General features: G+C 36.8%; 1 protein-coding gene across 1 annotated transcript; it reads right to left on the reverse strand.

Moving 5' to 3' along the window:
- Positions 1-733: 733 nt before the first annotated feature.
- LOC112175693 (kinesin-like protein KIN-4C) lies at positions 734-10,501 on the reverse strand. The gene is made up of 26 exons (XM_024313414.2): positions 10,115-10,501; positions 9,816-9,962; positions 9,559-9,711; positions 9,229-9,476; positions 8,618-8,796; positions 8,284-8,408; positions 8,148-8,184; positions 7,947-8,038; positions 7,746-7,862; positions 7,533-7,646; positions 7,374-7,457; positions 7,005-7,203; positions 6,273-6,370; positions 5,984-6,079; positions 5,786-5,899; positions 5,591-5,707; positions 5,428-5,508; positions 4,409-4,480; positions 4,222-4,338; positions 3,810-3,895; positions 3,215-3,271; positions 2,871-3,098; positions 2,610-2,742; positions 2,325-2,378; positions 1,578-2,120; positions 734-1,471 (listed from the first exon to the last, which is right to left on the reverse strand). The coding sequence occupies exons 1-26, from the start codon at positions 10,223-10,225 to the stop codon at positions 1,094-1,096; spliced, it is 3,780 nt and encodes a 1,259-aa protein (XP_024169182.1). The 5' UTR covers positions 10,226-10,501; the 3' UTR covers positions 734-1,093.
- Positions 10,502-27,906: the final 17,405 nt, after the last annotated feature.

The following is a 27,906-nucleotide window of genomic DNA, read 5'->3' on the forward strand; positions in this document are numbered from 1 at the left end:
AATTGAGGATCCCTTTTCGCGCCCGAGTTCAGGAATTGGGGTTAGATCACTGTTTATCACTGTTTACGATCTGAGCCGTCCAAGCTCATTAAACCTGATCCAAGGGCTGGGAGCCTATCCCTCAAGTTGGCCAAAAATAGGTATCCCTCATTGGAAGGGGGCTGATAGTATATATATATATATATAGTAGAAGGATGGAATACCAAAAAGAAGGCAGATTTTTTTCCCCTCTTTCCTAATAATGAGTTAAAGATAGACATCCAGAGAGATGATGATCAGTCATTGGATTTGACAAATCATCATAACAGAAAGCATACTCCTAATCACAAACAAGTAAGATAAATATGAATTCAGAAAGAAGATTCTCTTGTAAAGTGTGTATACTTGTATAAACACTTTCCAAACATCATTCATAGAACATCTTCTGTCAATTTATCATATCGAATCGAACTCATCACCTTATTGTTCACCTCAACATTGACAAGTAAGCATGGGCATGCTTTCTTAGATGTCATGATACATTCATCTCACAAAGTTCATAATTTCTGTTGTAGTCCATTAATCATATCTTTTACTTGTTAATGTTTAGCCTGAAGAGATGATATCAACTAATTTGGGGATGGGCAAATGGGCAGGCAGAAGTGGTGCAGAACAACGTCGACAAGTGCTGCTGGACTGATAGTTTGATACCTTCTTTTCGGTTTACCACCTGCAAATGCTTTGTGACTACATGTGCTATAATTCCAAGACCAATTGCATAACAAATTTATGAACAATGTGTCGGATTGAATTCATGTGGGCAATATCTCTCAGTGGTGCAAAGGTAGAAACTTGAACAACACTCCTGAGGACCATCTAAACACACCAAAGAAACACCTAAGCATCTACATCTCTCTTCAGCAATCAAACAGAAACTCAAAGGCTTTTGGGACTGATCAATCCTCGTAGCCGCAGTGTTTTGGCCATTACTAGCCGCCTTGAACACAATCAAGTGAATCAACTAACCTACATCATCGGTACTAGACATACATCTCCAGCTTAGCGCCACTAATGGTATAAATAATGCCACGGTTCTTCTAAGGAGAAATGATATTTAAAGGCCACAGTTCTCCTTCTCATCTGATGTTTTGTTCTGCCGCAGAGGACTTCTTGGAGCAGGAACACCGGCCTCCTTATTGACACCAGATTGATCTGCTTTATCAGAATTCCTTTCTCTAAATAAGTTGCCACCATTTGATGCAGCTGATCGCATTGCCCTAGGAAGCTTCATAGGGATGGGTGCCTCTGGTGCCCCTTTATCTGCCCCTTGAGGAAGCTTCATAGGGATGGGTACCTCTGGTGCCCCTTTATCTGGCCTTTGAGGTGCTTCAGCAGTTGCTGGCTGCGAGGGAGGCGGAGCATTTGTAACCAGTTGGATTGTGGTTCTTCGCCATTTCTTTCTCTGGTTAGGCTTCGGCGCATTGGATTTGGCCTGCAGTTATAGAAATCATTTAGACCATAGAAAGTTTTTAAGTGAATGAAACTAGACCAGCAGATTGAATGTCTCTATTAAGTTTTTGGGATAAGAATAAGTATACCAACGTATTTCCGATCTCTGAAAGAGCTTTCCTTCTTGGTCCACCATCATCAGTTGTTTCACTAGGCCTCTCAACTAATGCATTCTGAAGTAACCTGGCACCCTGAGAAGCAAGATGCTGATTCTTCTCTGTTTCATCAGTCCCTTCATCATTTCCAATTCCCTGAGCAGTTTCTTCTTCTGGAGACCCATGTACCTCAAGGCTGGATTCTCTATTTGAACACTTAGCAGGCACACAACCACATGATGGCCCACAGGCTCCTCCAGTAGTTCGACATTGACATTTAGTTGTTTTGCAGGAGGAAGTCTTGCTACAAGAGCAGCATACGCCGGACTCGCTTTTCCTCACAACACTGACTATCCCCTCACCAGCACTATCTAACTTGAAGCCTCCAGAGTCATTAGTACTTTGCGCATTGAATCCCTCACTTGAACTTCCATATTTGGACTTTCTCTTTTTAGTCTTTGGCTTTCCTGAGGCTATCCACTCATCATCTGAGTCAGATATATCCATGTCCTCCAAGATGAATGATGTCCGTGAATCCTTGTGCACATAAAGCACCAGTAATTGAGTAAATTATAAGAATAAAGACTAGTAGTTATTTTTCAATCAACTGAAATCAGTTCATAATGAAAATAAGTAGTTTATAACATGTAAGAGAGGTTACAGACATGGTCTTATGAAGGTAAAATAAAAAAATAAAAAATAAATAAAAAAGCTTTCAAAAGGGAATGCCACTGCACTTACTAGCTTGCGCAAATCATACTTGTGTCCATTTTCAGATTTCTTCAACGCTGAGTTCTGTTGATATAAAAGATTAACCAAACTAGAATTAGCATTCATGAATAGAAAAAAGAAAAAAGTTAAAGGGTTTCTCTAATGCTAGAAACCAAAAGGGGAAAAAAATTTCCAAAACCAAATGTGTCAAAGAAAAAGACCAATATGAGTATTTCAGTGGGTATCATAAATGAATTATATTTGGTAGTGCTCCTTTCTACTCAAAGTTGTATTCAATATAGCTGCAGACTTCACCTGATGCATAAGTTCAGCATTCTTATTCTCCAACTTCCTGAGCGAACTACTGAGGCTTACGACTTTTTCCTTCAAATCTCTTATTTCCAAATCCTTCTCTCTGTATACAAGTTCTTTATCTCGTAACAGGCACCTTGAAAAGCAGGAGAAGTCTTGTTTTCAGTCATAGACCAAAGTATGAGGGAGTGTATGACAATTACACATCATTTAGAAGAAATGTTTCTATTTGGGGAACTTCCAATGTCATGTATAATCTATTACCTGGAGGAAGAAGCTAAGTTGAACAGATGATTCATCAAAATTTTGGCATCTGTAAGAGACCGAACTTGATTCCAACGCCCCCTGCCATTGAAACCCCGCTCGCGCTCTTCTGCTTCTGACAATTGTGATGCCATAGATACCATGGTGCTAGAAGAAGTAGCAAGCATGTTTTCAAGTGCAAAAATCCTTGAATTTCTTGCACCAGGAGACATTATTTCCGAGGAATCACTGCATTCATACCATTGAAACAAAGATATATATATCATGTACACACAAGATAATGGATGAATTTATTGCAACATGACAACATGATATTGAATATATTCGACTTCAAAAATACTCACCTTAAATTACGTTGTTCTTCTATTAGCTTGGTTCTTTCCTTGGCCATCATAGCACGCCTGTGGTAGCATAGTTAAAATGAAATTGATTAGAGAACTGCCACAAAAGAAACACTGTCCCAGTCAAAAACAAAGTTGATATATGGACAGTTATTGGTCAGAGAGCATGGCTCTTTTCAAATGAAATACAAAAAATATGGATAACTACAGGTACTGTTACTATGAATATATTCAACGTATCAGAGAAGTTGAGATAGATGCTTGACTAGGTTCTTAATACATGATGCTATTTTGCCAAGTGAAATGTACTAACAAAGAGAGATACTGCAAACTCTGCAATTAAAGGAATTTTGTTGAAGTTATATCCAACATACACTACGATCAAAAGTACAAATCCTCTCTAGGTTCAAGGACCTGACACCTTAAATTTTTTAACTTGTCTTGAATAATATTTATCATGCTTATCATACCCATTTCTTCATAAATGATGAAAACAACTGAACATATCTAGAAAGCTCCAACAGCACCTTCAAGCAAGTCAATTCTAAAATCCTTAAAGATTAATTCATAAACTAGTCCAACAGAATTAGAGGCTTACTCTTCAATTTGCCGCTCATACTCAGATCTTACTTCATGAGTCTTAACTGTGACTTCAAGCTCAAGTTCGATTGCCTGCATCAGAGCCTATATGGAGAAAACAGTTACATGAAGGATTACCACATCCCAATGCATAACCAAACAAATCAAAAGGTTACGTCCAGTCAGACAAATAGAGTGAGGAGACAATTAGATCCCCATTACATAGGATGGAAATCGCAGTATTATAATAACAACACAAAAGATAATCAAACTTCTTTACTATCAAGCTACATTAAAAGCAAAGGTCCAGTCCAATGTGACATAGATAATGTGATGCCATCTTTTCTTATATTTGTCATTAGTCCAACTCATAGCATACAAACAAGCACTTCATTTTGATAAATGATTTTTCTTTTTTATTAGAAAAATACCTGAATACCATGAGCATTATGACCAGAAGTTTCACGTGAAGAAGTCTTTCTGGATTCTAAAAGCTCCTTTAGCTTTTTTGTGGCCATATTAGCTTCTTCTGTCTTTCGTTGCAAAACCTGGCATAGCATAGAGAAGTGAGTATATCTTTCTATAAATGAAGGGCATCCCACACAAACGTTTGCTTACCATTTTTTGCCTCTGGTTTAAAGCTAACAGCTTATGCATCTCATACTCGTTCCTCCTTCCCTCTTTCTTAAGCTGATCATTCACAAAATAGAAGATTTGTAGCTGTTTAGTTTCAACATGGATAGAAAATAAAAGATATAATCAAGCTACATTATGTACAGCTTCTTAAAACTATTGCATATAAGAAAATATGGTATACATCTAGCAAAAGCTGCTCTCCCGCTAACCCAAAAAAAAAAAAAAAAGAGCTGATAACATTCTGAAAGTTAAAACTTCAACATCAAAAAATTTACTCCCCATAATTTGATAAAAATGTCGGTTTCGTCAATCAGGATGATGTTTTCTACTAATTAAAATCTGAAAAGTACCACTTGAACAGTTGAATGGTATGCAGAATTACTATAAATATAGACTACAATCATTTGAGAATTATAGTAGAGTTTAAAGACAGCAAGAATAGCCAAAAACAATACTAAGAGCCAAATTTCTTATACCATTCAGATTCTGCGTCTGTTTTTTTTTTTATTTATTTACATCATAATAAGATTAATCTGCCAGCAGACCATACATTGAAGAAAAATTCAACAATATCATTTTGACATCTTCACTTCAAAAAGAGTAAAAACATGAAAACTAACTAACTAAACTGCGTAGTAAAAAGTTAAACTATTTTAGGTCTGTGCCTGTAGTTTGGAGTGCATTCCACTTTGGGCTCCCTGTAGTTTTAGTCTTAGCAGTTATTTTTCTTTAGGGATTGCAGTGATTCTAAAGTTACCTTACTGTCAAAAATATCTACAAAATTGTCCCATAAAAGGTTATCAAAATCAACAGAACGAAGAACCATCATCATACTTCAATTTAAAATGAATAAATTTTTTTAAAATGAATAAAAATTTTATGCATCATTTATTTGCAGATTACTTTATTATGTTCAGTCAAGTCATATCACAAGTAGTGTGGCTCTGGTTCAAAAGAAAACCACAAAGTAAACATCTATGATATTCCTCCATTCTATTTACCTGAAGAACTTCTTTTTCTCGTGATGCTTTCCATAATCTAAACTGCTCAGACTCCTGTTTGATCTTGTGTTGCAATTGAACCTATGAAATAACCTTGTATTAATAATAAACAAACACAGTCATCATTCTCCATGACCATATGCATTTCAACAACAAATAGCACCTTTTGAGTCTTTATTCTCTGAATTTCATCCTGTAGTCTCCTTGCAGCCTCATCGCTTTTTTGTTTTTGTCTCAACAGTTGGGCTTGAGCATCCTGTTTCTTTTTCAGCTCAGAAACCTGCAAAGGAAAAAAATAAGCCGGAGATATCAAAATGCCATCAAAAGGGTAAGTCTAATCGTTTATGAGTCTACTCACCTGTCCTTCAAGAAGGTTCAACTTGTGTAGATAATCCTCCTTTAACTTTTGAGCACCATCCCCAGAAGTAGATGAGATATTTGAAAGATTTTGTCTCAACTCTTCAATCTCTCTCTGAAGAATGAAATTATATGATCTTTTAGCCAGACATTAAATGATAGCTTTGACAACATAAAGTAAAGCAGACAAAAAACTAACCTGAAGGGCTTTCTTCTCATGTTCTAACTCATGAACCTTCTTCTCATACAGCTTAAGAACCGAGGTATCAGAACTTGTAAACCGCTTCATTTCAGCCTTTAACCAAGTCAAAGAAAACCACAATAAAAACAAAGTGACCATACACCCAAGAGAATGGAGAATGAACAAACGAGCAACACCTAGACAACAGTAGGATGAAACAACTCACTGATAACCGCTTCAACATCTCCAGGGAGTTGGAGATGTAGCAAAGACAAAAAGACTACAGTTAAAACTGAAGAAACCTAACCTCCTTTTGCTCGAGAGCTTTGTCCAATTCTTTCAGCTCCCGATCCAGTTTTTCTTGAAGAGAAGAATGTTCTTGCTCTTTTTCTACATCTATCACATCTACATATGAATCAAGTTTGTGATTACTAAAGAGTACAAACGATTCATTAGGGACATATCTAATCGTACAAGTCTTGAGATTAAGTTATTCACATAAAACAATAAATCACAGCTACATAACATAATATATAATAGACCAAAAGCTTTTAACCACTTGAATGGGGGAAAAAAACATATCCATAAAATCAGAGGAAATCATAGCCATAATAATCCTACTCCCCCACCACACGAATCTTTAAAATTCCTTGTATTTTCTTCCACTTTAAGCCAAAAATAACATCACATTTCTAGTTGTACCACTGTTCGCAACTTAAGAGAATTCAAACACATCACCATAAGCAATTGAAAAAAAAAAAAAAAAAACAAGATGAGAGAGATTATAGTTCAAAGAATCCCCAACTATTATTAGTCTGTACAGCCCACAGCTTGCAATACAAGGAAAAAATATGACAGACTCAGACTTTGTACTCAATAACAACAAAAGTCATTGACAAATAGCCGTAACAGAAATCGTAGAGAGATTAATCTTGATGGTAGATGAAATTCTGATACAGAACGCAATCAAAAAAATATAACACAAACAATTAGATAACTAAAAGAATACCAAACAGCAAGGAGTTTTTTCATATCTTACCAGAAACATCCCCAGCTTTGGTATCGTAATCAGATGAATATTCATCATTACAGGGGAATAATATGTTGTTTGAGTGAAAGCCATCACCATCCGCCTCTACACAGTCAACAAGTCTCCTGCTTTGTGAGTTTTTCAAGCATAACAATTCCCCTTCTAACTCTTGAATTTTTGATACATAAGTTTTCAGCATGTCATATTCCTGGAAAGTGTTAAAATGCCATGTCACGGTTTAATTTCTTTTCTAACAGAAAGCTGCAGTAAGACAACAACAGGGGGGGGGGGGGGGAGGGAGGGGGGAGGGGGGGGACAATGCATAGTTCCAAAAAGAAGATAAACTGAACGCATCCAGCCAGTAAAAGATTTACAAACCTGAACTGGATTGGAGTCAATCTCATCCCAAGATTTACCATTTCGGAAGGCTTCAATTTTCATGGCCAGTTTATCTTTTTCAACCTGAAATATATAATATTAGTCAAGTGTCATGGCTAGAAATTATTAATGAATTACACACTTTCAAAATTATCAAACCTGAGCTTCAAGAGCACGCTGTGTTAGGTGTTCACAAGTTATTCGGCGCCCCTGAAGCTCCTGCCTCAGCTCCATGTTGCTTGCTTCGAGTAATGACACTTTGTGTTTAAGAATCTAGGAAAAGTGAAGGTTATTGAAAGATCTAAGATCAATTAACACATTACAGAATTATAAAGAATCACTCTTTGAAACTTCTTCTACAGTGGTATATACCTGCAGTTCTTCAAATGGTGCACTAGCATCACCACGGTAAAATAGAAGTTCAGTCTGCAAGTGCTCAATCTGGCTGCGCATCAATTGTAACTGAGCAGCTACTGGATCACGATTGATCTAAAATAAAGAGTAAAGACAAGATTATTAGACAAAATGCCAACATGAAACCATAAAAGAGAATTACGTTACCCAGAAACTTACCACTGCCTTGTTCTGGATGTTGCGAGCACGGTTAGCATATTTTAAAGTATTCAAGGTCTCTTCTGCATTTGTGTCAGCTGGACTAACACAAGCTATCAAAAGACAAAAGAAAAAGAAATTAGAAACTAAGAAATGAACAGTGAGAAGGGTATATCATGATTGCCTAAAGAAACTATACAGTGACACACAAGTGCAACATACCAATCATCACAGTCTTACTGTTTCCTCCTAGTGAATCCTACAAATTCAATTTCAGTTAGTAAGCTAAAAACATGTCTACAACTTGCAAGAACTAACAACCATCACCAGATTGAAATAACTGAAATAGGTTACATACCTGTAACAAGCGAGTTAACTTGCTATCACGGTAGGGAACATGTCCGCCTTCTTTCCTCTTTTTCTCATCTCCCAGGGCACTAATCACATTTCCGAGAGCAAGTAAACCCTTGTTGATATGAATGCCTGTTACAAGACCAATAAATAGTCTTAAAAATAAGGGGTATCTACTTAAAACCAAATGCAAAAGCATTAAACGGTAGTTTTTCCAAACTTTTTGAGAGCAATAATGCAATGGGAGTGAAAGACTACTAGAGCCACTGTAAAAACATAAAGGGTTAATCTTGCCACAGCCCCATCAAATCCCCATTGTATGCAAGAAACATTATAGTTACCTTCTTTCAAGCGCATGCCATCTGCACCTGTTCGTTTTGCCCGCTCAGAACCTGCTAGGTCAACTAAATGGAGTTTTGCGCATAGTATGTCATCACCGATGTCATCATTATTTGCTCCATTCAGAGAGTGAGAAATCTTCTTTTGCTCCATGGTTATTGTAAATATAGCATGTGAGCGACTGCATTGTGAGAAGAAAAAGAGAGAGCAATAGAAATAATATGTCAGTTCCTTCCTAATGAAGCTAATTAGAAACACACAAATGATCTTTTTTGAGTTAATTAATGTCTCAACATATGAAGTATGAAATCAAAAGGTATGTCATTACACAAGCCAAAAGCAGCATTTCCTATTAATGATCAATTAGACAAAGTCTACCACCCCCATCATATATAAAGAAGTAATAAAAATATACTGCATGGATATCTATACATAGACAAAATTTATTTACATAACAAATACTGGTTCCACAAATCAAATGCAAAACAAAAACAGAAAGTGCAATAATATAATATGCCCTGAACTTAAAGACATACATATATCACTAATATTTGTTAATTAGTCATCTACTTAAATACTTCAGTCTTAACAGAAAAAAGAACAGGCATTGCACCTTGACTGACTGTTCATGTTTGTGCTCCCTGTAGCACGAGCTAATGAACCTCGAGCCAGATATGATCCCATATCTTCCTTCGTCCTAACCTCTGGCTCAGTCACACCAGCAAGTGTTATCCCTCCACTCACTGTTTCTCTGATTTGGATAGGCACTCTTGCTATAGGCTTTGTAGTAGCTGCCCCTTCATTTTTAGAGAGAGTTGATGAATTTGGATCAAGCAAGTCAAACACTTCCTCCTTGAATATCTGTGTTGCAAATTCATCATGAGCAATACACACCAAATAACTTTACACCAGGCAAAATACAGTAGTATAACTCGACATTTACCTCAATAAACGATACCCTGATCAAGAACTCTGTGTTATCTTTCGTTGTCTCCACTCTTTTGAAAATAGTTTCCATCACTTTCGGTATGATTCCGCCGGTGCTTCCTTCACCAGAATAGTTAGTGCCCATTGTATACGTCTTCCCAGAACCCGTCTTCAATATCAAAAGAATTAAATCAGTTACTACCTAACCAGCTCAAGCATAAATAAAACAAACACAATAATTGCAACAAAGAAAATCCAAAAAAAATGTCAAACCTGGCCGTAAGCAAGCACAGTTGCATTGTATCCATGGAAAAGCGCATCCACCAGTGGAGCAACACAATCATCATACACTGAGCTAGAAGGCAGTGCGGTGCTACCGTATACATAATCGTAGGTGAATGTATGAGTCCCAATTTGCACCTATTCAAAACACCCCAATTAATCACAAATCCATTAACATTTCTAACCTCCTATTCAAATTGACCAACACAAAGATCAAACCTTTGATTCAATAAGCAAATCAAAACAATCAAAATCCAATTCAAAATCAAATCAACAGCTCAAAATCTCACCTGAGGTTCACCGGGAACGACGGAAATGCAATCCGTGCAGCCGACCAAAAGCTCGGAGGTAATCAACGGCCTGATGTTCACGGCCACCCGCACGCATTCCGAGCTATCCATCGAGCCCTAAAAATCCAGATCGGAAACCCTAGAAATCCAGCGCCGGCGCAACACGAATCAAATCAGAACCACACGCGCCGCCGCGCCAATTCGCAACGAATAACGAACAGGCAGAAACGAAATATGAACCACTAGAGATTCAGAGCTAAAAGAAGAAGAAGAAGAAGAAGAAGAAGAGATTGATGGATCTGAAAAATGGAGGAGGATTTTTTTTATTATTATTTAAATTTGTTTTCGGCGTTTGATTTTGAATTTGAAAGAGGAGGGGCGATTCGGTTTGGTTTGGTTTTGGGGGGGTCCAAAGTTTAAAGAGGAGAATTTAGAGAAGGGCGGTCTGAGTGCGAATTCAAAATAAGGTCGGCACGTGAGAGGCGCGTGTCTCTCGAACGGTACTAATTAGCGGGTTTAATTTTGGAAAATGGCATCTGGCCCACACCTCGCTTTGAAAATGGGTGGTGAATTTGTGTTTACTAATATGCTAAGAACACCCCTTCTTCTTTTTTTTGTTCGTTTGAGGAGAATGGTGAGAGGCAGTTGTGGACACTTCACTCATACAAAGCAACACTAGTGAAATCCATGAGGTGCAAATGGTAAGGTAATTTTGAATTTTAATTTCTATATTCATCCGAGGACGTTAATTACTATTGGATTTTTAAGTTTGTTTTCAAGCTTTTATGTAATTGATGACATGTTTTAAAAGAAAAATGATATGAAGATCGAGAATTTGATGTATGTAACCATTTCAATTTTCTTTTCTTTTTTATTACAAGGATGCCTGAAGGCAAAGAATAAAAAAAGCCTAGATCACAACTAATCTTAGTGTAGACAAGCCCAATAAATTAGCTTCCAGAAGAAAAATGGTATCAATAGGGGGAGCTAAAGAATCTGCAACCATGACTAAAGTTTGCTAACAAATCAGCCACTAAATTACACTTTCTATAAACATGGGTAAGGGACACATTCCAATTCATATTCCAAAGTTGCTTACAGTTTGCCACAATACTATAAAGAGAACGAAGATGATCAATTGGAGATAGGACCAACTTGACCGCAACAAGGGAATCCATTTCTGTTTCCAACAATCTACAACCATGTTGCCAAGCCATTCCTTTTTAGAGATGATATATAAAGTAATTTTAACAATAACCTCACTAAATGAATAAGATAATAATTTTTCTAGACATTCTTTAGAACCTAGCAAATATAAAAGTAATAATTAATAAAATACATAAAAAAATTATCATAAAGAATATTAATAATTGATGCAATACAAAAAAGCAATAGTATATAAAAATTCATAATACATATTAAGAAATTTGTAACAATTTATATTTGCTCTATTTAACTATTTCTCAAAAGATCATTCAATAGTCCTTTGCTTTTTCCTTGTTCTAAACCGAATTGAACTTCATCCTAATGTTTGCAATGCATACACCAAATGTGGTTTTTTTTTTTTTTCCATCTGGTAGCATGTAGTTGCTCAAAGTTACAATTGCGTGAAATGCCTCTTTTGAAGAAACATTTGGTAGAGTACAATTTTCATCTGGATCTTGATCATCTTTCTTTAAAGTAATAAATATTCATATATCGATAAATGAATAATGATTCATTTATCGATAATATAATAACCCCTGTAAAGTAATAATTTTCTGTAGTCCCAACGTTATTAATTTATAGGGGTTTTGCTGTAAATGAGGACAGACTGTCAACCTAATATAGAAATCAAATTACCACAGGTACGTGCACTCTTACGCTCCACTAAACCTAGTTTTTTTCGTCCCTCGACTGGTTCTTATCCTGCTCCACACTGACTTTGCAGCGAGTGCAGCTAGACAGGTAATATTCATTTTCCTCTTTGGCTTCTCATCTCACACATCGACTTAGCTTAGCTAGGTTTGAGATTGGTTTGGTTGGATAGGAGAAGCGACGGGCTATCGTTGGGTCATATCATTTTCACTACTAGTCACGGCGTGCTGGTGGTTGTCAGATCGGATTGCTGGGGTCGCGGGTGGGAAGAGAGCTATTGTTGTATGGAGGTCGACCCATATCTGTAATAGATGAGGCTATGATTGTGCTAGCTAGGGTGGGTTGTTGTCCTTACTTGTACGATGACGGCTGGGGTGCAAAGATTTTGGGGATGCTACAATGCATTGTTGAGGGGGTAGTACTAGGTGTCTATGGTATGAAGTAGGGTTACCACTTGGTTTGGTAATTACCAAACTAACCGAATACCAACCGATGTTTTAGATTTGGTAAACCTACTTTTTTGTAACCGAGACCGATAAAACCGAAATCAACAATTATAAAAAAAGTTGGTTTGGTTTTGGTAAATACCGAATCTACTGATTATCAAAATATTAACTTTATATATTATAGTTTTTAATACACATACATGTGTATTAAGAAATAAACATAAATATTTGCATAATAGTATGAACATTATTACATATACTACATTAATAGTACATGTATTTTAAGTAACCTGCTCAAATATCGTTAATAATCTAGTTTTAAAATTGTTAAAATTTGGTGTCACATGTAAAAAAGAAAGCTATAATAAATAGATGAATATAGAGTTTACGACTATAAAATTGAAAAACCTAGTAATTGTTCATTCTAAATTATATCACAAAAAATTAGTTCTTCTAAAATTGATAATACCGAAAACTGAAATACTGAATTTGGTAGATATGATTAAAAATCAAAAATTTTGGTTGGTAATTGGTAATTCAATTTTGAAACCAAAAGCTTTGATTTTGAAGTTGGTAATACTTATAACCGATTTGAACCGACTGAGTGACAGCCCCAGTATGAAGTAATCCTATTGTACTATGGGCTACATCTTGGGCTTGGGCTCAATCCTTGGGCCCTAATTGAGCTACTGATTTTAGTTTTTAATTAGTTTTATTTTATCAGAGAGTGATGATGGTTTCTTTCCTCTAGTAGTGACAGGTTAAAGGCGGGGTTACTATGGTTTGTTGCTGGTTTGGTATTTTGTTCTAATTAGTTAAGTAGGGGATAGATGGTTTTTTAGTGTGGCTGTATTTCGACTCACCCTACTTAATTGCTTTGTGCACTTGGGGTCTTGAGGAATTATTCTATGGTTCCGAACTACCACGTGGCACTGTCATGTGATGGTCCAAGTCAATAATATCACTCGAATTTAGTGGGGACCATGCAGGGGGGGTCAAAAAACAAATTAAGATACTAATCAGAAATCATATGAGCCAATAACATCAACCCGTATCACCATGCGTACCATCGTTCGAGACCATGTTATAATTTTTCTGGGGTCTTGGGGTTTAGGAGTTGAAATGTAAGGTTACTAGTTTTGGGGGTTATTTACAGCGTGTGATTGGCTTCTTATAACGTTTCCTTCAATGATCAATGCAAAGGCATTCTCGTTTCTCCTAAAAAGAAAAAAAAGTATTACTTTTTGAGTTTTTTCAAGAAGTAAAGTTTTAGCTAGTAACCCCAAATTATACTTTAATCCTAGTATTGGGAAAAGTCTTTGTCTTCTTTCACTTGTACGTACTACTTAATTCTTTTCAATGGTTTGTAGACTATTTTGTAACCATATAGCCATATAGGATCATCACAAGCTCCATATCTTTATATCATTCTATGGAACTACAGCTCCTACGCTCGACGACGGAAGTCTCTTTTTTTTTTTGGTCAATAAAAACATTCATTAAAAATCAAAGGGAAGAACCCAATGGAAAGAGCCCAAACAAGGCCCAATTACAAGTAATACTAACAAGGAAAATTACTGCTCAACCCAAATCCACAAAGATAGGGCAAAACAGAGTAATCCTAAAAATTAAGAAAATCATCATCTTCTACTATACAGCAGCCGCCACCCAAGCCATCCGTGCTGCCGTCACCGCTGCCCGGAGCCAAAAGGTAGGGAAAAGTGCCATATCGAGGAGATGAAATCCGAATAACTGCTGCCAAAACAATCCCAAAAAACAAATCCAATCGAAACCAAGGTAATGAGAATTTAGGGCTGTCAATTCCGACACGACCCGATAACACGACTCGAAACCCGCACAAAATAAAGCGGGTTGAACCCGCACGATTAAAAAGCGGGTCGACGGTGGGTCAACCCGCCATGACCCATTTAATAAATGGGTCGGCCACGGGTCAACCCGCCAACACGAAGTGAACCCGTATAACCCAATTATGCTATGTTTCTTCTTGAAATTTTGGACATTCAGAGTATTTTATCATAGGATTAGACAATTTGAAATATTTCTCTTTTTAATTATTGGATTTAATTATTTATGAATTATATATAATTATTTATATCATTCATCTTGTGGAGTTTTTAGTGAATTTAATCAATTTATGTATTTTTTTAGTTAAATGGGTCTCATTGTTAACACTTAAATGAGTCATTTTGTCTAACAAGACACGACTTATTTATTAAATGGGTTAAGCGGGTTGGAAATGGGTAACCCGTTTAATAAATGGGTTGGGTTTGGGTTTAAATTTTTGACACGATTATTAAATGGGTTGGGTTTGGGTTTATATTTTGCGACATGACAAATACCTTAACCCGACACGAACCCAACCCAACACGACCCATTGACAGCCCTAAATGAGATGATAAACAGGATCCAAACCCACACACAAATGCCCTCTTTTCCACCAGAGAAACTCAAACCGGAAAGGAACCGAAGCCACTGAAAAGGGACAGAAGCCAGTAGCAAAGAAAAAATCCAATGGTGAATGGAGAGTGAAACACCCATGCGTGAGCACCCATACACCCCAAGGTAAGTGTTTAAGTGTTTAACACTTTAAAGAGGTAGTTATCAGAAACTTCAAGGAACAAGTCTTTCGTAGTTGGAAGGGAGTTTATGTGAGGAAATGGGTGAGGGGAATCATGGAGGTTTGAGGATTTGAAAATTTTCTGGGATGTTTGATAGAGAGAGAAGGAACAAAGTCCTCTAATACTGAACATAAGTCAGGAAACCACCACAAGAGGGTGTAAAGCCACCACAGAGGGTGTGAGAGAATCAAGGGAGATGAAGTGAGTGCAAGCCAGAGCAAGGAGAAGTCCCTCCCCCCCAACTCTCAAGCCACCAATCGAGATCCGGAGGATCACAATCAGGGGAAGAGAGAGAAGGGAGAGAGCTGTGGTTCTAGATCTGTTTTCTCTCTCTAAACTTAGAGAGAGAGGATCTCGCGTAACTGATCAAACACTACTTGACTAGAAAAGAGAACAAAAAAATGACGGAAGTCTCTTTTAAACACAAGTTCATGCTATGAACTCTTATAGCTGTGACAGAAAAATGTGAATTGAAGATTAGCGGCCGGATCTAGTATATATATGAAACTAGCTAGATTGCCTGCATACCTCTAGGTCATAAGTAGCTCTCCGTTTTTTCTCATTTTTTTAAAATATATTTTTTGCTTCTACTGCCCTTTGTTGGGAGTGAGAAAAACTCATATTCTAGATAGAACCATCATATTGTTTAAGAATGAGAGAATTGAGAGAGATTGATGAGAGAATTGTGTGTTTCATTATTGATAATATGAGCCATATATTACAAAGTACATATATATTCTAATGATACAAGGAAAACTATTCCGAATAGGACTAGGAATTCTAGAACCTTCTCTCCTATTATAATCATAGAACTAATCCTAGTTTGATAAGGTACACAAAGTCAATATCCTTCGACACATATGATGTTCGTTTGTCAATTTTTCCTTCTTCTTTTTTTTCGTGCTTTTCTTCATGAATAAAATGAATGATCATCATTTGATTTGGCATTTCTGACTTGGGTTTTTTTTGTTTTTTCCTTCCTTTCTTTCTTGTGATACGAAATGGGAGCTGGCCGGCATTGACATGGCAGCAAATTAAAGTTGCATGCAGGTCATCTTCAGCTCTTTTTTTTGCTTTTTGCATTATCTGAGTCGATCGGTCGAATCAGTCCTCCTCCGGATCATTTGAATCCAATTAACTAATTAAGCAAGATTAAGCCCAAGATGGAACATATATGTGATGGATGGTTCAACTATAGTAGGCATCTGAAATCTGCAAAGAGGACAAGAGCGTTCATTCCGCCGTCCCAGCCATGTCCGAATGCATTCGCTATGAAACACATGTGAGCAAGGCATGGCAACGCAAGGCGGCCTACTCCTAAACTCTTCCAAGCACACACTACAGATCTCTTCCCCTGGAACTCTAACCCTTATCTCTTCCCCCTCTATAACGTCCCAAACCGGCATCTCTTCCCCTCTATAACGTCCCGATCCGACATCTCTTCCCCCTCTATAACGTCCCAATCTGACATCTCTTCCCCCTCTCCATCCCGCTTAGGATTACTCTCGCAACGATATGTCGTGTATACTCTTAAAATCGAAACTTGCAAGGCAAATAACCCTTGATTCTTCCTCTCCGGGTCAAATTCCCTGCCCACACCCTTAACCTCACCCAATATTCGGGTGTGCTCCTCGCTGCCCTGCGTGATTTGAAACGGTGAAAATTTTGCACCCAGTTCGTCATCCGTACTCAGTAGCACTTGCAGATCGAATTCACCACACAGTTTCATCACGGGGTCCTCATAATGGTGGATGAGGGTTGGGCAGTCTTCTTCCGGTGATGATGGGAGGGAGTATATGCTCCGGGTAGACCATGAGCTGAAGAAGATTTGGTGCTGGGTAATGTAGACAAAGTGGACTTGAAGTCGAGCGGGTGAAGGTGCTTGTTCCAGACCTGGTGAGTAGATGGGTTAGACTTGTTCCACGGAGGCGCTGAACCGCTCCTCCCGCCGGGAAGTGACCACCACATCCTGCGAATCCATGGCAGCAGTGAAAACCCTAGCCAGCTAGATCGATCAATGGAAGATAGTTAGAGGGTGTGGTAAGGAATGGGGCGAAACTGAGCCAAATTGAAGAACTGAGAAGAAAGAAAGACTACTTGAAGGATAATTGTGAGAGAGGACTGCACTGCCCAAATATATAGCCGAAAGAAAGAAATCCAAATCCTAACTGTGGAAGGAAAGCCGAAAGATACAAATCCAAATCCTAACTATGGAAGGAAAAAGTTTTTCCGACTGTTTATAGGAAATGGGTCCAGTTGTTTGAACTTTGAATGCCCAATATCTTTTTTTCTTTAAAGCCCAAATTTTTTTTTTTTTTTTTTTTGGTCAGATTGAATGCTTAATTGCTTGTAAAGTTTAGAGATGTCATTCACTGCATGAATGTCCTATTGTTCATCATGTAAACTGCATGATGAACCAATTTAATGTCATTATTGTTCAAGACTAATTAAAATGATTGATAAATATTGGATCAAAATGCATACCGTAAGCTAGCATGGGAGAAAACCTAGTTGGCGTAACTTTGCATCAATTGCATGCACGGATGCAGGTTAGTGAGACAATAATATCCTTTCAAAGATAATGAAGATAGATGAACATCGAGTGGTGGTGGTACAAAGAAAAGAGGGAGGAGCGCTGGCAACCATGTTTTTCTCAATGCGTTAAAATGAACCTTGATGGTAGCTACTAGCTAGCTTTTCAATAATATGAAAAATGTTACCCTATTACGTCATACTAGCTAGTCATTTAAATTCTTAGTTTGGTTGATAATTAATCCTCTCTTCTTAATATTGAAAGAGAATAACCAGCCTAATCGTAACTCAATAGTACTCCACCCAACATCATCACTCAGATTAATCCCAAAGTGTTAGACCGTCATCTAATGTTCTTTTATATCAGTCATTCAGTAGAATAGAAACCTTTATTCAACGAAACAACGAATACAAAGCATGAGGATATTTGAAACTAGACACGAAGGAATCAGAATGAGTGTATGTCTCATCTCCTTGTCAGGATTCAATTCCTGAATACTTAGGATTGTAATTACGAAGGGGAGAGATGAGTTTAGGAATCAAGACTGATTCATTTCTTCTCTCATTCCAGTTATCTCCGATTCATGATTATTTTCTATTCCAAGTAGGGAGGTATGTGCGACTTCATGTCCACCACCGGTCACTCCCACGTTTTATAATCTGGTATTCCTTTGAATAAATGAATCATTCATTCTAGAATAAAAAATAATTAAAAAAATTATATACACATCCCTTTATGCTAGATACACACCCTACCCTCTTCCCCTTTGTAAAAAAATATTAAAAAAATATTTCAAAAAATAAAAAATAAAGTTGGCAGCCCTACTCTTCATTCAAGTTTGATCAGCTTGAGTTTCGCGTGCCAGCAAATCGACGAATATGGCCTCTCCATAGATCAAGAAAGGGACCGTAATAAGTGGTCCACAAGGACCTACTCCAAATTCTAAGTTTGAGCATTCTTCAATCCTTGCCATAATAAAGAAGATGTTCAATCTCCCTCGAATTTCTTGAGCAGCTTCCCTTATGGAATGAGCAAGAAGATGAGTGCGAAGGAAGCTCATGAGTATGTAAAGGACTAAAGGGTGATGTTTCAAGATTCATCAGAGCAAACAAAGAGGCCATCAAGTTGGGAGCAGACAAATTAGCAATAGTAGATATAAGATCTCCCTCACAATAAGGTCCAAAACTAAAAATTAAAGAAATCATCCCGTGGTCTTTATACCTAGCTATATATAGAATACATCCTGAAATCATGTTCCGCCTTATCAACTTGGGATTTCTATTATGGTTGAATTTTGTGATAGTAGAAATCAATATGAGGAGCAGCTATTTTTGCAAGAAAAAAAAATTGACAGCAAGGAGGACGCCAAGAGGCATGTGATGGCAAGGGAGGGGATTAAACAGAAATCCAAATAAAAAGATTGAAAATCAATTACAAGTACAACAACAAGAGTTTCAAATGAAAATTAAAGATCGAATAAGAGATTGGAAATAATCGATTAGAGGAATGACTTAGAACTTGAAAATTTTAGGGTGGCTCTCAAGTATTTTTAAAACACATCAGTGATGATGAACAACGTCAATTGCGAAGAGAGTGACCGTGCGAAGAGAGTGACGGTGAAAGGGTATAAAAGGAAAAATGGCATTGATATAAAAAGTTAGGGGATGTGTATTAATAAAGTAGAAGTGTGTATTTAAAATAAAAAATAATAAAAATTTAAAATTTAAAAAATTTAAAAAAAAATTCCAAACTTTTTTTTATTATTATTTGTCAATCACACGGTGTCCTCAAAAGCTTCATAGACTAATCCGTGTTCGAGGGATCTTGTCAGAACGCTTCCTCCCCCATGGCCACCAAGAATATATTGAGATTTAACTCCAATAAGCGTCGGCGGGATTCGAACCCGAGTGTGGGGGTTCCACACTTGGAGGCTCTTACCAACTCGACCACATGTGGTGGTTAAAGATTCCAAACTTTGTTGTGTCCTGAAAGTCATTTGCCGAAAATTCTTTAGCAAACTCATTGAGTGGGGAAAAATTTTAAAGAAATGACTCAAGTCGTACCTCAAGGTTGTTGTTTTATTTCTTTTATTTCCTTTTTCTCCATTTTCCTATTTCATCAATATACCCAACACTTCAAATCCTCAATTAAGTGACTACTTAGATGCAAGAAATTTGTAGGGGACTGTGAGTGGGAGTGATTTGCTGGAGAACCAATTTTTTTTTCAAACGTACAAAGTTCATTGGACCCTGTAAAGCTTGTATTGGATTGGATGCAAACTTATCTCTCACAATTTTTGACAAAAGCTGATGTTGGTTTCAAAGTAACTTCCATCAAAACCATATTTCTCTATTAGAGCAGCTAATGGGACTCTCACCACATGCTGGAGTTCAGGTGAAAGAGGGTGCAATGAAGTTGGCAGTTCAATAAAAATCAAATATGAGAGCTGAGACAGAGAATTCCTTGGAAATTCTGGGGTTTTTGCACAAATTCATAGCTACATCTGAATTGATTTACACTCTAAATGTTGATGAAAATTTAAAGCTTCTTAGGATGATTTCTTAGTATAAAGAGGCTCTAGAATTATGTCAGACACTTGGTTTTGTAGATAAAACCGCTTAGTAAGTTCTTGACATTGTTTTTCAACCATCTGTTTTGATTCTATGTATTTGTATCTATAAGGCTATGAATGTGTCATAGATGACATTATTATATCCATTTTCCTAGAGCGACGGTTATATTTATGTTCGTTATATAGTGCTTTCTTTAGCAATTAGGTTGACTATTATCAAAATGACTTGAATATCAGTGCTCGAGGAACCCAATGTTGTTACTAGAAAAAACTGTAAATTGAGATTAAGTCGATAAGTGATTGTGTGACAGATTGATAGTAAACTAATTCATCAAATTCTTCATAAATTGTTGACGATGTGAGTTCACTTAGGGTCAATTTTTAGCCTTAGTCATGTAAATAGTGTTTTCTTACATGATTGAAGACTAAAAGTTAGTTTTTAAGTGCACAACATTATATGTAGAAATTGATGAAATAGTTAAGGATAGGCTATAATCAATCATATTGGAAAGTGTAAAGGCACATTGGATCAAATTAGAAGTTCGGTGGTACAAACAATTTTAACTGTAAAGTTCAAGCAGGTAAAATGAATTTTAGCTAGAAAAAAAATAACAATGAGTTACAAATATACATATTCTTAAGATATCAATAATTATGCCTTCCTTATTAAAGTGTTTTCCTCGTAATATTATATTCTTTACTAGAAAAAATAATAATTATGCCTTCCTTATATTAATTTTTTAAGGGAGACCAATACACTGCAATCAATTTCTAAATCTTCAATTGAGAATCAATGATTGATTACCCCATTTAAGGTAGACTAGACATTTGCAGAAGAAATATAGGGAGGATTAAACATATCAAAACAAAGAGTACTAGACAGTTTAATTAGCTGCTATAGCTCTCTAGCCTCTAACCTTCAAACTAACCCCAAAGCATGTTGATTTTCTTTCATCACCATAAATCAACATGGAACACCAAGAGCCTTTGAAAGATCCACTCTCGAAGGCTACCCTAGACACAGCAATGTGCGGTGGGGCAAGCAATGGACCACCCTGAGCACTCCTGGCACAGAATCTATTTTGGAAACAACACCAGCGAGTACTACGAATGGCTGGAACGCGGATGGATAGTGGAGGTTAGGAAAGGCACATGCCAGGAGGAAAGATTATCCAAAGTAAGATGTATATAAGATTAAGATTTTAGCTATTTTGTAGTTTTTTCTTCTTCTTGTAAATAAGATGTATATAACTATTTTCAAATAAGATAAGTACTATACCTCTCTCTTTAATCTGGTAAATCATTGATTCAATAATTGATTTAGCTACAATAATAAACCTTCTTGATTGTATAATCTTCATCTTCGTCTTGACATCCAGCGGTTTCAAAAACATCGACTATCATCATTCTTGTTTTGAAAATAAAACTTAACCAAGTAAATAGCTAGAGAGTGAGAAATGAATACTTGAGTGCATAACCCAGTCATCTTGAGCCTCTTTTTATAGACCAGTGGATAGTTCTAGATTGACAGTTTTGAAAGCAAAAACAATGGATTATGCCGCGGTTTTGAAAAACAGTGGGAGCTCACGTGGTTTTAGAAACAATAAATTGTTTTCACACATGAATTTCAGTCTTAATCAATTACTTCCTTAAAATAAAATTAAAAATTAAAACATTTCATGTTAGGCCCTTACACAATTTAGACAGATGTTGTTTCCTTTTGGGTTAATTACATATAAGTGCATATTTGAATGTTTTTTTAGCCATAAGGCCACCAACTAGTTTTTTCTCTCATAAGGCCACTAGATTAAAAAGGGTGTTATATTTTGGATATTAAAAACTAACATATTTACATAAATGCCACTATAGTAAAAAGTCAACAATCATTCTCTCTCTCCTCTCCGGCAAGGCCTCTAGTCAACTCCAGCGGGTCTCCGGCAGGTCTCCGGCCGACCTCTGGCGAACTCCTGCCAACTTCCGGCAAACTCTGGCGATCACAAAAGCTATTGTTACTAACACTAAAAGTTACTGTGGCTAGCAACAAAAGCTACTCTTATGGGATTCCCGGCCACCTCCGGCGAGGTCACAAAAGCTACTATCACTAGCAACAAAAACTACTCTAGTGAGATTTCCGACAACCTCCGGCGAGATACAAAAGTTACTATCACAAACAACAAAAGCTACTCCTTATAAAAAAAACCTATGCTCCCCAAAACGAAAACCTACTATCCCCACCAACAAAAGATACTGTCACCAATACCAAAAACTACTCTCATCAACAACAAGTGATACTCTCACAAATACCAGAAAACTACTCTCACCAACACCAAAAACTACTTTCACCAACAACAAAAGTTACTGTCACCAACACCAACGAGCTACTCTCACTAACATTAGAGAGCTACTAACATAGGTATAGAAAGCTACGATCACTATGGTGGAAAACCACTATAATAGTTACAGAGAGCTACTGATTTGAAAAAAAAAAAAACTATTGACATTAGCTTGAAAATATACTAACATAGACACATAAAGCTACTATCACGTTATTGAAATGCCACTAGAACAATTACATGGAGCTGCTAACTTGAAATAATGAAAATAGAAGCTATTGACATCATGTTGAAAAGATACTAACATAGACATAGAAAGATACTATCACTATGTTGAAAAGCCGCTATAACAGTTATAAAGAGTTACTAACTGCAACAAATAACATACAAGAAATGGTTCATTATTCATCAATCAAAATACATCACAACACCATCAGAAAACAAAATTCAACCACAAAAACAAAAATACAAACCAAACTAAAACACCATCAGAAACATAGATACCATAAGATCAAAATTGAACAATGAGGCAAAAGATTAAGATCCAATTTCATTACCATAACTCAAAACAATACAAAAGCTACTCAGAAATCAAAACAATTGTAAAATTCATAGTAATTGGGCAAATCAAACCAAAGCTATCAAACTGAATGAAAAAAAACAATACAAGAGTTTCAACCATTTCAAAACCAGTAGCAATACATGATTCAAACCACAAATCTATAAGAAAATAAAAAAATTAGCACAACGAACCATAAAACAATCAATTCCGGTGAGCTATATTCCGGCGACGTTGTCCTCGTGCAAGGAGACGGTGAGAATCTACTCCGGCTTGTCTCCGTTTGGTTCGGCTTTGACTGAGAAAGGTGATGGAGATGGAATCGACAACAGCATAGGCGATGGCGTTGAGGAAGGGTGCTACCGGAGCCAAGGCTGAGATCCATTGTGCATCTGAGATCCATTTCGTGCGTCCGAGAACTAGTCGAGAAACGGTTCGTCTGTCGGGATTCAGTTCCAGTCACCGACGCGATGGTGGAGAGGAGTGTTTTGCTGGAGAGAGAGAGAGAGAGAGAGAGAGAGAGAGAGAGGCAGAGGAAAGAATCAGAGATCTGGTTCCAATCCGCGTCGTGCATCAGAGATCCAGTTCGTGCGTTGGAGATCCTGTAGTGAAACGGAGGTGAGAGAGAGAGCACCGTGCAGGAGGTTCGCCGGAATCGGAGGCGGAGACCAAGCCGTGAAGATTTGTGATCGACGAGGGAAAGAGGGGGAGCAGAGAGAGAGAGAGAGAGAGAGAGAAAATGTGACCGTGGAGAGAGAGAGAGCAATATATCGATAAAATTGGGTCCGTTAGGTAGGAAGGGTAAAATTGTCAAGAAAGAAATAGTTTGGGGATGCAGGTGGCCTTATTTGTACAATAAAATTTAGATGGCCTTATAGCTAATTAAAGTTTCAAATTGACACTTGTATGTAATTTTCTATTTCCTTTTTTATTTTGTGGTCCACTCTACTTATTTATTAGTGGATGATTTTAGACCGACAATTTTGAAAATAAAAGGATTAAACCATGCCTCCACTTTAAAAAACAATGAAAAATCATGTTGTTAAAAAGAGTTAAATAAACCACTTTTACTAACAAAATATGAAAGAGCAATGAGGTCCTGAGTAAAGTTAATGATGGCCTAGAAGCATAACTGTTTATTAGATATTCAACCATGGTTGATTTTCATTAAACATGTCACGCCCCGATTTTCAAGCACAATTTATAAACAAATACCAATTACAAATACTCCGGGTGTGATAGTTCAGACATCAATACAAAACACTAGGAAAAAAATTCTTTAAAGAACAACAAGTAAAGATTTCATGAACCCACAATATCAATACATGCTCATTCTTTAGAGTATTATATTACATTAGACCAAGTTTACAAACTAAATTGAATAGCAATTCAATAAGTAAACATCCCCATCCCACTCACTACACAGCGGAAAACTAACAAGTGCGTACAACAATTAAGTTCCTAAACTCATGACTGCAATGACAAGGGACCACAGCTCCATCACGTTCACCCTAACCTGTATGATAGATCCCTACACCATTAAATAGTGCACCGGATTGAAATAACAAACCCGGTAAGCTTATGAAAGCTCGTGTAAGTAAACTCAAAACAACAAGGAAGAAACACATGCTTAAATCATCTCAAACTAACAAAATTATTATACAATTATCATAACAAAAACATCAAGTTCATATCATATCATATCACGCTCACGTATGTTAACTCAAAATCTAAAATCACATGCTCTAACTCTCAACTGATTCATTTAATTTTACAAAGGTTCAACTAAACAATCAACACAAGTAACGTTTTAAAACATTAAAAACTCCAATAATCCAAAATTATCCTCTATTTATCTCAATTGAACAATTGTCACCTCAGTGACCTTTTAAAAACATTGAAATCTCAATAACCACTTCTCGAAAATGTAAAGCACTGATAATTTAAAATCAAGTAAAAAGTAATCCCTGCATGTGAATTAGTTTAGAAGATCACATCAAAAGGACATCAAGTAAATCATCATAATCTCTTCATATCATTTAGTTCAGGAGATTACATTAAAAATAATCAATAAAAGTCAAAGTAATCCCTGCATATCGTTTAGTTTAGGAGATTACATTAAAACCAATCAATTCAGAAAACAGTAATCCCTACATATAGTGTAGTTCAAGAGATTACGAAAGAAAAACAAGCAATTCATTAATAAGAATAAACAAAAAAATCAATACATGTTTTATCTACTGATAACACCAAACACCACATCAACAATTTCAAACATCAATCACTCAATAATAAACACAGATTGCCACACTAGTTTCGCCACACAGGTCCTACTACACCATAACAAAACATTTTCAAAATATTGTTTTCACACCTCAACATTTTCACAAATCGTACATATTCCTTTCAAAACATAAATCTAACAACACCTCATTTTCCATTTTCAAAATTCATTTATTTTCTTCTAAATCACCTCTCAACCCAATAGTGATAAAATCACACAAAACAATGTTTTTCAGTTCACCGAACAATTCCAACTATATTTCACTGTCTACTCAAACCGAAAATCATTTGTAGCAAATCCTTATTTTTACTTACCCATGAACCGTTGACGATCTAGTTCATATAATTTAAAACAAATATTTGTTTTGCAACAGGTATGATTTTACAGCTAATAATTCATTCTACTAACTATCACTCAACTAATTTATCACCCAAAACAATGTGAGATTTACTCATCTCAATATCTCGCTGCGTCTTCACACAAACCAAGACAAGCACAAAATTATCCAAGCTCTGCTCATACAATTTCGCCAATCACCTAATCACATCAAGGTCAAACTCAATACAACACAAAACACACATTCATTTTAAAGTTCAAAACACGTGAAAAATAAATCGAAGGATACATCAATTTAGACGAAACCCCATCAGAGACCACCTAAGGGCTCCAAAACACTCCTAGGATCAAACCACCCAAACAAAAGGACGATCCACTGGTCGGATCCTCACGGATCGAAAACCGAGACAATCAAAAACTGTAAAAACCCTAAAAATTTCATATGAACTCCGAAAATTATGTATTAAATATCAAAATGCTTGTATCGAGGAGTAGATGATAAATAAAACCAGAAACTGGCCCTGACATGGCTGAAAACACCGTTAAGCACCTCCACAGGAGGTGGCACACCGCCGTCGGTCAAACACAAAACCACCCTAATGAAACCGTCCAAAACTTGCATAATGAAGAGAGGAACAACTTTCATACCTGAAACTAAGTCAGATTCAGCCTAGATCGACCGGAATCACATGTGCAAATCAGAGAATCCTCCACCATTGAACTTCAAATCACGATCTAGACTACCACACTCAAACTCGTCCTTCAAGGCTGGTATGGATGTGATCTAGAGGAGGAGAAGATTCCAAAAATAAAAGGATCGAGCCTAGCCCACGCCAAAATCAGAAAGTCCGACCGGGTCGAAAACGCTGCTCCGATATGTCGCTTGCGATGGTTGTCGTCAACGGTGAGCACCAGAGGGAGGATGGGGAGGTGGTAGCGAGGACGTCTGTGCAGGTGGCTCGATCGAAGGACGCCGAAGATGGGAGAAAAAGCCGGGTCGGGTGGAGGGCAAAACAACCCGGTCTTAGGTTTCCTGAAGGAGAGAGAACAGAGGGAGAGAGTTTCCAAAAAAGGAAATTTGAGAATTATGACCCAATTTCCGGAAAAACCATATATATATATATACTAAAATGGAAACTCTTTCCGATGGCCATAATTTCTTCATACGATTTCTGATTTTTGCGTTCCACATATCCACGAACTCGTGATGACGTGCTCTACAAATTTCATAAAGGAAGTTTTCAGAGAAACCCAATGAATAAAAAATCAACATTTTGACCTCTCAAAATAAAAACATTTTGAGCATTTATTCGTCCAAAATACTTCTACTTCACCCTCGAACCCACTAATCGCACCACAATCAACAAAATAAATTCCGAAAGACACTTGAAAATTAATAACTAATTTCCGAGGTATTACAAAACAATCAAGCCAACTACATCAAACCAAATCTTTTATAAGAAAGTACAAACTAAGAGTGTGTTTGGATGAGGGAAAAAAAAATGATGGAATTTAATTGAAAATGAGGATTTCATAACTCCTAAAAGCCAATTCTCTCGTTTGGCATTATCAGATTGAAAATTTTAGATGTCTCTGTAAAAAAAAAAACGAAGGAATTCATTATTTAAATTCCCCACTTCAATTTCCACCAAAATAGGTGTCATTTAAGAATTCCCTTGCAATATTCAATTTTTATTTCCAAAATAAGGCTTTTTTCTATTTTATTTTTTATTTGTTTTAAACTTTATTAATTTATTAAAATAAAAATTGAATAATGAAATGTGTAATAAATTAAGAAAGTTTAAAAATTGCATCATCATCTTCTTTAGCCAATTTATAGTCACTGTCCACAATTCCATCATAGTCCTCATCTTGATTCCTCCAGGCTGCTGCAGGCATAGACCTAGAACACTCACCCAGTACTCCTGGTATTATATAGCCCATGCTTCTTTGATCTCCTAACCTTTCTCTTTGGTTTCTCCACGACCTTCTGCTTCTCTTCCCTTTCCCTTTATCCTTTGTCACTTGAGAAGATGGACTTGATCGAGTTGGCCCATCACTTGGCTCATTAATGTGTATTCCAGCCCTTAACCTTGACCTTGTCCTTGGGCCATTTTGTGGGCCTGACCTTGGATTCCTCCTATCACCATAAGGCCAATTTCTTCCCCTAAAAATCTGGTCCATCAAGTCCTCATTATCCAAGACACCATCCATAACCACTGTGGGCTGTGTT

Source organism: Rosa chinensis, chromosome 7 (assembly GCF_002994745.2).
Source record: "Rosa chinensis cultivar Old Blush chromosome 7, RchiOBHm-V2, whole genome shotgun sequence".
In the NCBI taxonomy this organism is placed as follows: domain Eukaryota; kingdom Viridiplantae; phylum Streptophyta; class Magnoliopsida; order Rosales; family Rosaceae; genus Rosa; species Rosa chinensis.

Bases quoted from the DNA above. Each gene is read 5' to 3' on its own strand.
- LOC112175693 (XM_024313414.2), bottom strand. From the start codon at position 10,225: ATGGATAGCTCGGAATGCGTGCGGGTGGCCGTGAACATCAGGCCGTTG. The intron at 6,080-6,272 runs GTTAGGTTTCTT...ACTTGGTTAAAG, and splicing joins AAGCTCTCGAGCAAAAGGAG to GCTGAAATGAAGCGGTTTAC. The intron at 5,708-5,785 runs GTGAGTAGACTC...TTTCCTTTGCAG, and splicing joins TGAACCTTCTTGAAGGACAG to GTTTCTGAGCTGAAAAAGAA.